The following is an 11,473-nucleotide window of genomic DNA, read 5'->3' as shown; positions in this document are numbered from 1 at the left end:
ATTATGAGGCTCTACCCATCATCAGAAAAAAACAAAAGCCATCATCAGGAAACGAAAAAAAAAATTAAACCTTTCTGTAATAACAAAAAAAAAAAAAAAAAGAGGAGAGAGAATGTTTGATATAGCCAGCTTCAATCTTGTTCCGAATCTGATGACAATCCCGTTCAACGTGTTTCGTTCTCTCATGAAACACCGAGTTGTTCGCAATGTGTATAGCAGCAGTAGAGTCACAATAAAATGCAATGGGACCATCTTGTGGAGATTGTAAATCTTCTAAGAGATGATACAGCCAGATAACTTCACGTGAACCAAATTCCATAGCTCTGTACTCTGATTCCGCAGAAGAATGAGAAACCACGTCTTGTTTCTTAGATTTCCACGAGATGAGAGCATCACCAAGAAACATACAGTAACCTGATGTGGAACGTCTCGTGTCAGCGTATGAACCCCAATCTGCATCAGTGAATCCTTTAAGAACAAGATCAGATGTGGAGGAGTAGAAGAGTCCAAAACCAATAATGCCTTTCAAGTAATGAAGTATTTTATAGGCAGCTTGAAGATGAGATGGTTTCGGTGCTGATGTAAACTGACATAACTTGTTTACTGCATAAGTGATATCAGGTCGTGTTATGGTCAAGTACATCATGCGACCAACAAGACGCCTATAAGCACACGCATCTTCAAGTAAAGGTTATGTAGAATCGCCTACTAACTTGATGCTAGGATCCATTGGAACAACAGAAGGCTTGCACGCCAACAATCCTGAATCTTCCAACAATCCCAAAGTATATTTGCACTGACAAAGAGAAATGCCTTTGCTAGTTCTAGCAATTTCCAGGCCGAGAAAATATTTCAGAGTTCCCAAATCTCTGATCTTGAATGATTTCTGGAGATCAAACTTCAACTGATCAACTTCATGAGTGACATTACTAGCGATACTGATCAACTTCATGAGTGACATTACTAGCGATAATAATGTCGTCTACATAGACCAACACGGCTATATATTGACCATTAATGTTGCGGATGAACAAAGTGTGATCTGAATGCGATTTCTTAAACCCCAAGTTAAGAAGAGTAGCACTGAATTTCAAAAACCACTGTCTAGAAGCTTGTTTCAGGCCATATAGAGATTTGTTGAGACGATACACAGCATTAGCAGGTAGAGATTCCCCCTGCTTTGATGTGCATCCCGGAGGCAAAGTCATATAGATTTCTTCATGAAGATCCCCATTCAAGAAGGCATTAGAAACGTCAAGCTGAGTGAGATGCCAATTCTTAGCAGCTGAAACAGCAAGTAGTGTCTTGACTGTTGTCATTTTCGCCACCGGAGAGAAGGTTTCCACAAAATCAATACTCTCTTGCTGAGTATAACCTTTGGCAACCAGTCGGGCTTTATATCTTTCAAGAGTCCCATCTGCATTGACATTTATCTTGTATACCCATTTACAACCTATAGCATGCTTATCAGGTGGAATGGAACAGATAGTCCAAGTGTTTGATTTCTCCAGAGCCATAAGTTCTTCATTCATGGCCTGCAACCACTCATCAAAACGTTTGGTCTGAGTGAATGAAGTAGGTTCCGGATGAAGAGCAATAGCACAGATGTAACCCTTATATTCTTCAGAGAGATTGTTATAAGACACATATGCGGAGAGTGGATATGGAATATCTGTATCTGCTTCACTGATATGGCAGTAGTAATCATGAAGGTGTGAAGGTAGCTTTGAAAGTCTTTTTGTCTTCGTAGTATCAACCTTAGAATTGGATTCATTACTTGCAGAGGAGACACTATCAACGGGAAAGTCATGTATCTTGATAGGAATTTCAATTCCTCCTGCAGCAGATGCAGTTGCAGATGTAGTTGAAGCAGAAGAAAAAATGTATGTGTAGATACTATCTTGACCTTTAGCATAAGGAAAGATGTCTTCATGGAAGATAACATTCCATGAAATGTATGTTTCATTAGTCGCCAAGTCCATTACTTTGTATCCTTTGTAACCGGCAGGGTAACCAAGAAATACACAAGATCGGGAACGAGGTTGAAACTTATTGCGTTGCTTAGGTGATGGTGAACAATAAGCCAAACAACCAAAGACACGAAGACCAGAGTTATCAACCTTCTTAGAAGTAAGAATCTCCAAAGGGCTTTTATCTTTCAATAACGGAGAAGGCAATCTGTTGATGATGAAAACAGCAGTAAGAATGCAGTTCCCCCCAAAATTCCACAGGTATCTGAGACTGAAACATAAGAGCTCTTGCAACATTCAAAATATGTTGATCCTTCCTCTCAACAACAGAGTTCTGCTCTGGTGTCTCAAGACAAGAATGAAATGGCATAATACATTTCTTCTTGAACAGCTCTGTAAATTTCAGTTCAGGCGCATTGTCTCATCTGACAGCCTTGACAACCGTTTTATACTGAGTTTCAATCATGGTAAGAAACTCCGGAAAAATAGTGATTACTTCAGTCTTTGTTTTGAGTAGATAGATCCATGTCAAGCGTGTATGATCATCCACAATTATAAGGAAGTACCGATAACCCTCTATAGTTGATGTTGAGAATGGACCCCATACGTCTATGTGTAGAAGATCAAACGCATTATCAGACATGTTGTTCTGTGAAAGGAATGGAAGGCGCTTTTGTTTAGCCAAAGGATAAATATCACAATGAAAAACACCTTTATTCTTTTGTTTCAATCCAAGTACATCAATGATTGAATCTGTTTTGGATATAGAGGGATGACCCAATCGATTGTGCCATAAACATGAATCTAGAACAACATGTGAAACAGAAGCAAAATGTTCTTGAAGCGGTCTTGGAGCAGCAACACCAGCAACGTCAAGAACATACAGGTTTGAAATCTGATCACCCTTAAATCAGATCCTTGGTAAGATCCTGTATCATACAAGAATCCGGGTCAAAGATAATCTGATATCCCAAATCCTTTGTAGTCTGGCTTACACTCATTAGACTGAGTCGAAAGTCTGGAATGTACAGAACATTATTCAACACCATTGTATCACTCAAACGAACTCTGCCCATACCAGCTATTTTAACTCCAAAACCAGTAGGAAGAGTCACTGAGGTATTCATTGACTCAGAAAGTTCTTCAAATAAAGATTTATCGTGAGCAACATGGTGTGTTGCTCCACTATCAACAATCCAAGATTCAGCACATAAAACATTTTTCGTCGCTCGCAGCATGCCAATGAAACATAACGTAGAGGAGGAAAAATTCATACCAGGCAAAGTCGTGATTGTGCTACCAGAAGTCGAAACACAATTCACTTGAGCTGGTGTTGGTGTAAGCTGGGAGTTGAAATAGGCAATCACACCTTCAATCTGATCCTTTGTGAGGCTGTTGAGCATATTTGAGGAAGTGGAATCCAAAGCAAGTTGAGCAACAAGAGGTTTTGGATTGCCAGAGTGCTTGTTGTAATGCGGTTTCTCAGGTTGTTGTTTCATCTTGTGCTTAAAGCCAACATAATAACCATGAATCTTATAGCAGGTATCTGCTGTATGACCATTATATCCGCAATGTGAGCAGACTGGTCGATTCTGCCTCGGAATGTAGTTAGTCTGAGTAGCATTGACTGAAGGTATAGACGCAGCAATGTTGAAAGCAGAAGCATTGTGGACCGGAATGATATTCCTCTGGTATGGTCCTGATCAAGAAGGTTATAGACCTCAGCCAACTCAGGTACATTCTTCTTCATTATGATATGACTTCGAATAACTGCATAAGACTCATTCAATCCAGCAAGAAACTTTATAACTTTAGCATGATCTGCCTTTGTTGCAGTAGCCTTGCAACAGTCACAAGTGCGACAGGTAGTAACACAATTAGCTCCATCCAACTCATCCCAAAGAGTCTTCAAGGTAGTATAATACGTTGAAAGATCCATTGGTCCATGTTGAAGTGACCAAATCTGTTGGGAAAGCTGATACGAACGGGGAAGATTCGTAATATGAAAGCGAGTTTGTAGATCCTTCCATATCTCAGATGCATCGTTGAAATGAAGTATGCTCTTGTAAATTTGCTTCGAAACTGTGTTCAGGATCCATGACTTTACCATTGAGTTGCATCTAGACCAGATCCGAAATGTAGGATGAGATTCAAGAGGTCTAACCAAAGATCCATCAACAAACACAAGCTTATTCTTCGCATCTAGAGCTATATTCATGGCAATACTCCAGTTATCATAGTTCGTTCCATCAAGGTTTTCAGAGATAATAGAAATACCTGGATTATCTCCACTCGTGAGATGAAACGATGAGTGGATGCTGTTCAGCGAAAGATCGTCCGTGTCAGATGATACCGGAGACGATTCTTCAGGAACAGAAGAACGGCGAGCTGAAGAAGCCACTGATTTACCAAGGCGACGCGTAGTTCTTCAACTAGTCACCATCGTAGTAGCTCGATCCTGATATTTGTGATTCTCGGTGAAATAAACGATGAATCTATCAAGAGAATCAAAAAGAGTGATCGATCGGGAGAATCACCGATCAATCGAGGTCAAAACGAAAGGAGAAAACGAATCGGACCGATTGAGGTTTCGAGCCTCAATGCTCTGATACCATGTTAGAGCTTAGAGATAAAGAAATAAACGAAGAAGATAATGTAACAAACTTTCTCTCGTATTCATCTTAGTCAACCAAATGTGTACAACGTCACTTATATAGTGATAAGGTTCTCGGTCTAAGTCTAACTGACAACTAAACCGAAATAAACCATTTAAACCACATTCATACTCTAATACTCATCTTATGGTTTCACTTGGTTCTTAATGATTCTATTTGCGTTGCTTAAGTTCACACTGAAAAGAGCACGCACTTGGTCCCATTGACATGTTTTGAACTAATTTGAGAAATTGGAAAGAACCGGTTCGGTTGGTGGTAAACCGAGTTGGTCTAGGAAAGTACGTTCAGCCGAGTGATTAGTATACCGGTTTAGAAAGTCAACAAAGCTGACCCGTCGAAACGGATGGAACCGACTTCCGAGAATTGAATTCCAATTTGGTCTACTCTAAACCAACCTAGACCAAGAAAATTTCATTAAAAAGGCTTGTTTTCTTTCTGGGCCTATAAAGGGCTCTAGAATATCAATTTGAGGTCAAAGTTGACAAAACTGGTTTAGTGAGACTTCTTTAAACCGGTTCAGCTAGCTTTTAAATTGATTTTAGTTGCTCCAGACTCGACGACGGAGGAGTTCGTCAGCCACTGTTTGTAACAGAGAGCAAAAAAAACCGCAGATTTTAAAACCCCTAAAAGCTAACAGCTCGAGAAACTCTGAAGATGGATGACAGTGAGCTACTCGTTAGCAGCGATCAGAAGATGGAAGACGCTTCAACCGTAAACCCTATCCCACCCTCGTCGGATGATTCCGGCGAGTCCGATTCCGAATCGGAGGATGAGGCCGAGTCTAATCACCAGATTGAAACCCTAGAGTCGGAGCTCTCCGCCAATCCTTACAACTACGATGCTTATGTCCAAGTAATAGTCACCCCCTCTTCCTTCCTTTTTGCTCATGTGATTGAGAAACTTTGAATAGTTCTTCCATTTGTTCTATTTCTTCTCTCTTGCTGGAGATATATAGATTGTTTGTTTGTATGCTTAGAGGTTTTCAAACTTTTTTTTTTGCAATCTTGTTTCAGTATATAAAGCTTCTAAGGAAAACTGCGAACCTTGAGAAGCTAAGACAAGCAAGGGAAGCTATGAGTGCTATGTTTCCGTTGAGTCCTTCTTTGTGGCTTGAATGGGCGAGGGATGAAGCTTCTCTAGCCTCTAGGTAAGATAGTATCTGCTGTTCTTTGTCTCTTAATATGATCTATTGCTCGTGCTTCCGTTTTCATCCTAGGCATCACTTGCTTTTGCTTTAATCATTCTTTGTTTACGGTTCATTCTGCAGTGATAATGTGCCTGAAATTGTGAAGCTTTACGAACGAGGGATTTCTGATTATCAGGTATGTTCTCTTCTCCACTGGAAACAACATCTGGAACAAAGGCTTTCTGATTATCATCACCATTTTTTGGAAGGGTTTTGTTAGATAGATTGACTATGTAGATATACTTGGTTATGCTGTTTCGAATTTTAGTCTTGAAGAATCTTGTATATATTAGTTTTTCATTTTCGTCTTCTATTGATTGTGAGTAGTGACTCGTGAGTACTTGTGGGTAGAGTCCGTCTACCTTTGAGGCTTTTATGATATTTTTTCGACTGATGGTTCATTTCAGTTTGAATTAATAAGCTAATATGTGTTCTTGTATGCAGTCTGTGTCTCTTTGGTGTGACTACCTGAACTTTTTGCGAGAGTTTGATCCGTCCGTTAATGGGTATACACCTGATGGTATCTCAAAAATGAGGAATCTTTTTGAACGTGCTATTCCGGCTGCGGGATTCCATGTTACTCAAGGCAATAGAATATGGGAAGGATATAGAGAGTTTGAGCAAGGCATCTTAGACACTATTGACAAGGCTGACCTTGAGGTGGGATTTATTTTCTTGATTTTGTTATTTACGTTTTATTCACTGCATTCTAGCAGCATGTTAGCGAGGTTTGTGTCCGAGGAAGATTCCTCTATGAGATAGATGCGGGAGAACAATTTTTTCATAAAGTTACATTTGTTTATAGTTCTTTGAATTTACTAAGAGCTCGTTTTATTTTGCAGGAGAGGAATAAACAGATACAAAGGATTCGAAGCATATTTCACCGTCACCTGTCTGTTCCGCTGAAAGATTTAAGCTCCACCCTTATTACATATAAGGCTTGGGAGTTGGAACAGGGCACTGACCTTGATATTGGATCTGATGATTTGAGTAAGGTTTCTCCCCAGGTTGCTGTTGCAAACAAGAAGGCACAACAGATGTATAGTGAACGTGCCCATCTTGAAGAGAACATATCTAAGAAAGATTTATCGGACACGGAAAAGTTTCAGCATTTCATGGTGCGTATGGCTTATTGTGCAGTTAATATTGGTATATATGCTGTGTTGAAGTTGAATTATAGTATGCCTACCATCTGTAATCGTATTGCGTGACGGATCTGAATCTAGAGACTTGTCTATTTGGAAACCTGATGACTGTATTTTATTTTGTAGAGTTACATTAAGTTTGAGCAGACGTCTGGAGATCCTACCCGAGTTCAAGCTATATACGAACGCGCTGTGGCTGAATTCCCGGTTTCAAGTGACTTGTGGATAGACTACACCAGCTATCTTGATAAAACTTTGAAGGTTATTCATCTCTTGTTGTAGCTTCTTTGTGGGATTTATTCTCAGTATATCACTTCTTCTATATTGTTTTTTCTCTAACACTTTCTGCTTCATTTTTACTATGAACTTCCTGCGCAGGTTGGAAAAGCTATAACGCATGCTTATTCTAGGGCGACTAGAAGTTGCCCTTGGACTGGAGATCTTTGGACTCGTTATTTGCTTGCTTTAGAGCGTGGTTCTGCATCCGAAAACGATATTTATGCTGTAAGTCTCATTTGTTTGAATGAAAAATCAAAATAAATATATTGAAAGGAAAGGATACTCGCCCCAACATTGATTTATCCCTGTTATCTTTCTTTTACCATATCTCGTGCTTATGCTATGAGATTTTCAGAAAGTTATGCTGAGAAATATCCTATTATTCAAATTGTTTCATACAGGTCTTTGAGAAGTCATTGCAGTGCACCTTTTCCTCTTTTGAGGAGGTACAACTTTTGCTTCCATGATTTTCTTATCTATTTTCTAGCATGTATCCATTCACTCTATTCAATGTAATTCTTATGAGATGTTCCTCATCAGTACCTGGAATTATACCTCACTCGAGTAGATGGCCTGAGAAGGAGAATGATTTCAACCTCGATGGTAGAGACTTTGGATTATTCTCTGATAAGAGAAACTTTTCAGGTTTGTATGTTGCTTTTACCATCAGTAATATCCTCAAATATCTGTTCCCATCTTTAAAGATCTTTGTATGGTTAGCAGTTCTTTTAGTTAGTTGTATCTTTCCATTTGAAAGGCTGTCTAGGTTTTTTGTTTGTAAACATGGTATTGTGTTTAACTTTTCAAATGATTTGAACCTCTTCTGAACTAACTTAAAATTTCTTTCCTATCAGCAAGCATCAGACTATCTAACGCCCCAGATGCAAAATACAGACAGTTTGGTGCGTTTGCATGCTTATTGGGCCAACTTGGAACTGAATATTGGAAAAGATCTAGCTGGAGCAAGAGGTGTTTGGGATAGCTTTCTGAAAAAGAGGTTTTGCAAGCTATATCCTTTATATATGATTTATTATAGATTTAAACTTTAAATAATACAGGTAGATTACATCATTTGTCACTTGTCAGAATGCGGCATGGTCCATTATGATTTATGTTACTTCCTTCTCTCCAGTGGTGGGATGCTAGCAGCCTGGCAGGCATACATTGATATGGAAGTGCGCTTGGGGCACGTAAAGGAAGCTAGGTCTATTTACCGGAGGTGCTATACAAGAAAGTTTGATGGGACTGGCTCAGAAGTATGCACTCTATTCTTTCTTGTTTTATGTGTTACTCTTACTTTTGTTTTGTTATCGAAGTAGGGACTTGGCTCTGACAACATGTTCTTTAGCTTCACATGCAACTAAGACGGCAGAGACTATTATTGATAGATAGTAGATAAATTATGTATGAAGGTGGCAACTTGAAATTTGAATGCACCGTATGACTAAGTATCCATGTCGAATTTTTATACGCCTATATCATTTCCTAAGAAGGACAATCTTCCAGGATATATGCCATGGATGGTTACGCTTTGAAAGGGAGCGTGGAGCTTTGGAAGATTTTGACCATGCCGTTCAAAAGGTATTTATTGTTTACTATTATCCTTCTTTTCTAGATAATGGTAAATATTAATTTATGTTAGCTGGTTTTGGTTTTGGTTTTGATGCTAACTGTGATGTGATGAATACGTCAAGTTCAATCTGATAAATTATTAGATTCCTGTTCACCGCACTACTCTTGGCTTCCTAAATACAGTTTCACTATATCTGAATCTGATGTTCTTATTTTAAACGCAATGCATTCGCGCTAAAAAACATGGAGAAGAATTGTGGAAGCCGTAAATTATATGATTTGCTGGTTTTTTGTTCCTTAGGTAACACCCCGCTTGGAAGAGCTACAACTGATAAGGCTACAACAAGAGTCTGCACCTGTCAAACCGTCAGCCGGCGTAAAAGAGCATAACCCACAAAAGAGTACACGTGAAAAGAGAAAAGCTGGACCGAATGTAGAAGAAGAGTCTTCTGCTAAGCGGCAAAAGAGTAAAGGTCAAAAGATGAATGACGAGGAAGCAGAAGGTAAGACTGCAACTGTACCAAACAAAAAAAGTAAGTCAGAGACTGAAAAAGCAGCTGATTCAAAGAGAGAAGAGTCAGAAGGCGCTAAACCAGTGAAGCCGAAAATCTTCACAGACGAGTGTACAGCTTTTCTTTCAAATCTCAGTCCTAAGTTAAGTATATATGAGCTTCATGTTAAATTTACGAAGTAGACGTATTGGAAAAAAAATGTGGGACATTCTGATACAGGTTATGCTGTTTTTGGCAGGCGCAAGAGGAAGATATACGCAAGTTCTTTAGCGATGTTGGTGGTGTTGCTTCCATTCGCATTCTCCATGACAAAGGCACTGGAAAACCAAGGGTATGTCTGTCGAACACACCTTCATAATATGTGATGTCATTATTTACTGTTACTGTTAATGAATCTGAAAATCTCCGCGTGGTCATGCTTTAGATGAAATCCTGTTTGTAATAGATAATAAGCAACTAGATCTTTCCATCGCGGTTGTTGCTGGAAACTGTTCACCATAGATAGCAATTAAATGCATACTGCCAACGACTATTTGTTTTAGTGAAGCATGCCAATATTGTGGATTGCTTGATGCTCTTGTATCTCTCAGGGACTGGCATACGTTGACTTTGTGGATGATGAGCACCTTGCAGCAGCTATAGCAAAAAACAGAAAGATGTTACTTGGTAAGAAGATCAGTATAGCACGGTCAAATCCAAAGAAGGGTAAAAAAGATTTCACTCGGCGTGGAAATGGTGAGAATCTCTGTCTTTCTAGTTTATTAATTACGTAGCTACTTGTGGTGCAAATAATATTAACCTTGGTATGATTTGCTTCCACAGAAGGTTCGGGGAATTCAAAGGACACATCCCAGGTTTCTGACAAGGCGAAAGCACCTCTTGATGGCGAAACAGAGGGTGAAAAGCGAGGAAATGAAGTGGAGGTGAGGGGTAAGAACACGTTCGCCATCCCACGAACTGTTAAAGCACTCGGCTTCACGACACCCAAACCCATCGCAGCAGATGAGACGCCAAAATCACATGACGAGTTCAGGAATATGTTCCTTAAAAAGTAAGGCTTTGGGCTTTGGGCTTTTGGGCTTTTGGTCCCTTCTCTTCTCTTCCCCTGGATACAACTTTCTTGTTCTTCTTTTCTAAACACACTCTCTGAACCAATCTTTTGTTGTAGACTGACAATGTCGCATCTGAAGCTCTCGTTTGTGTTGAGATAATTAGATAATTTTCAATAACTAAATATACAATTTGAAGTTATTGCAAGATGACCATGTTTTCAGTCCGGCCATCATGTCTTTATCCGTCCATAGGATGCGTAAATCTTCTGCTTCTGGTATTTCGTTTGATGTTAAAGCCATATATAACCATGTGTTTAAAGAGCTTCACCGATAGTTTTACTTTAATTTAGAGGTAATCTTTGGTGGTGATGGGCAAAGATGAACGTATCGACATAACTTGCATTTAGATAGAGAATGTCGTTATCATTAATGGTAGGTGTGGTGTGTGGGGCCTCTGCAAGATGGTGATAATAAAACGGTCACAAAAACTGAAAAAAATCACAAAAAGCTAAAGAAGATTTGATTATAGCTCATTTTGACTTTTTTTTTGTTGCAACGGTTACAAAATAATCACCTTTTGATACAAAAAGGCAGCAGTGTACCATTTTCTTAAGCCTAAAGGAGTATCCATCCAATGAAGGTTATGAAAGCAGTGAAGAAGCTCAAGTTCTGGTCAAGAAAGAAGAAGAAACACAAGCAAGCTTCCTCATCTTCTCAGCCACACCAATGCTATTGTGAGTACTCCTCCTCCGCAGTTTCAGCTCCTCTTCTTGAGCCAACAGCACCTCCTCTCTCGTTTTGGTTCGATGAAACTCAGCGTCTTTATGCGCCAGAGACATCATTAGCATCTCCTTGGAACACTCCGTTGCCTCAGAAACAAGAAGAAACCATCGTCGAGATAAAACCCTTGTCTCAAGTGTCTGATCTTCGCATCAATCAGTCTTATCAGCAGTACATGGTCCCGAATCCAAGTTGTCATGTTCCTATTATCGTAGAAGCAGCTCCAGCCAAGAGATCATCAGTGGGAATATTCGGTTGTGTTATCGAGTTAAGCTCAAATGTAGTTCGTTGTTTCTTCCCTT

The 11,473-nt window shown here is 39.4% G+C and overlaps 2 protein-coding genes across 3 annotated transcripts in view; both read left to right on the top strand.

Annotated features, from left to right (window-relative positions):
• Positions 1–5,188: 5,188 nt before the first annotated feature.
• LOC106307095 (squamous cell carcinoma antigen recognized by T-cells 3) overlaps positions 5,189–11,473 on the top strand; it is a 30,183-nt gene continuing 23,898 nt past the window's right edge. The window contains exons 1-16 of one of the 2 annotated variants that reach the window (XM_013743970.1): positions 5,189–5,497; positions 5,659–5,792; positions 5,913–5,967; positions 6,276–6,491; positions 6,674–6,949; positions 7,103–7,237; positions 7,355–7,480; positions 7,657–7,701; positions 7,796–7,900; positions 8,110–8,252; positions 8,388–8,511; positions 8,762–8,836; positions 9,129–9,482; positions 9,578–9,670; positions 9,930–10,074; positions 10,162–10,409. In XM_013743970.1, the coding sequence (XP_013599424.1) occupies positions 5,300–5,497; positions 5,659–5,792; positions 5,913–5,967; positions 6,276–6,491; positions 6,674–6,949; positions 7,103–7,237; positions 7,355–7,480; positions 7,657–7,701; positions 7,796–7,900; positions 8,110–8,252; positions 8,388–8,511; positions 8,762–8,836; positions 9,129–9,482; positions 9,578–9,670; positions 9,930–10,074; positions 10,162–10,394 (2,457 nt within the window). In that variant the 5' untranslated portion in view covers positions 5,189–5,299 and the 3' untranslated portion in view covers positions 10,395–10,409. Of the gene's footprint in view, positions 5,498–5,658; positions 5,793–5,912; positions 5,968–6,275; positions 6,492–6,673; positions 6,950–7,102; positions 7,238–7,354; positions 7,481–7,656; positions 7,702–7,795; positions 7,901–8,109; positions 8,253–8,387; positions 8,512–8,761; positions 8,837–9,128; positions 9,483–9,577; positions 9,671–9,929; positions 10,075–10,161; positions 10,591–11,473 lie in introns of those variants that run through there. The other variant, XM_013743963.1, reaches the window with a different exon arrangement.
• Positions 10,927–11,473, top strand: LOC106307117 (the record flags this gene model as incomplete). Its single annotated transcript, XM_013743994.1, is given in 1 exon segment — positions 10,927–11,473. A coding segment is annotated over 1 exon segment (448 nt), but the record flags the coding sequence as incomplete, so codon positions are not given.

The sequence above is a fragment of the Brassica oleracea genome, chromosome C1 (genome assembly GCF_000695525.1).
Source record: "Brassica oleracea var. oleracea cultivar TO1000 chromosome C1, BOL, whole genome shotgun sequence".
Classification (NCBI taxonomy): Eukaryota; Viridiplantae; Streptophyta; class Magnoliopsida; order Brassicales; family Brassicaceae; genus Brassica; species Brassica oleracea.
The sequence above is the reverse complement of the archived record's forward strand: the minus strand, read 5'-3'. Positions and strand labels throughout refer to the sequence as shown.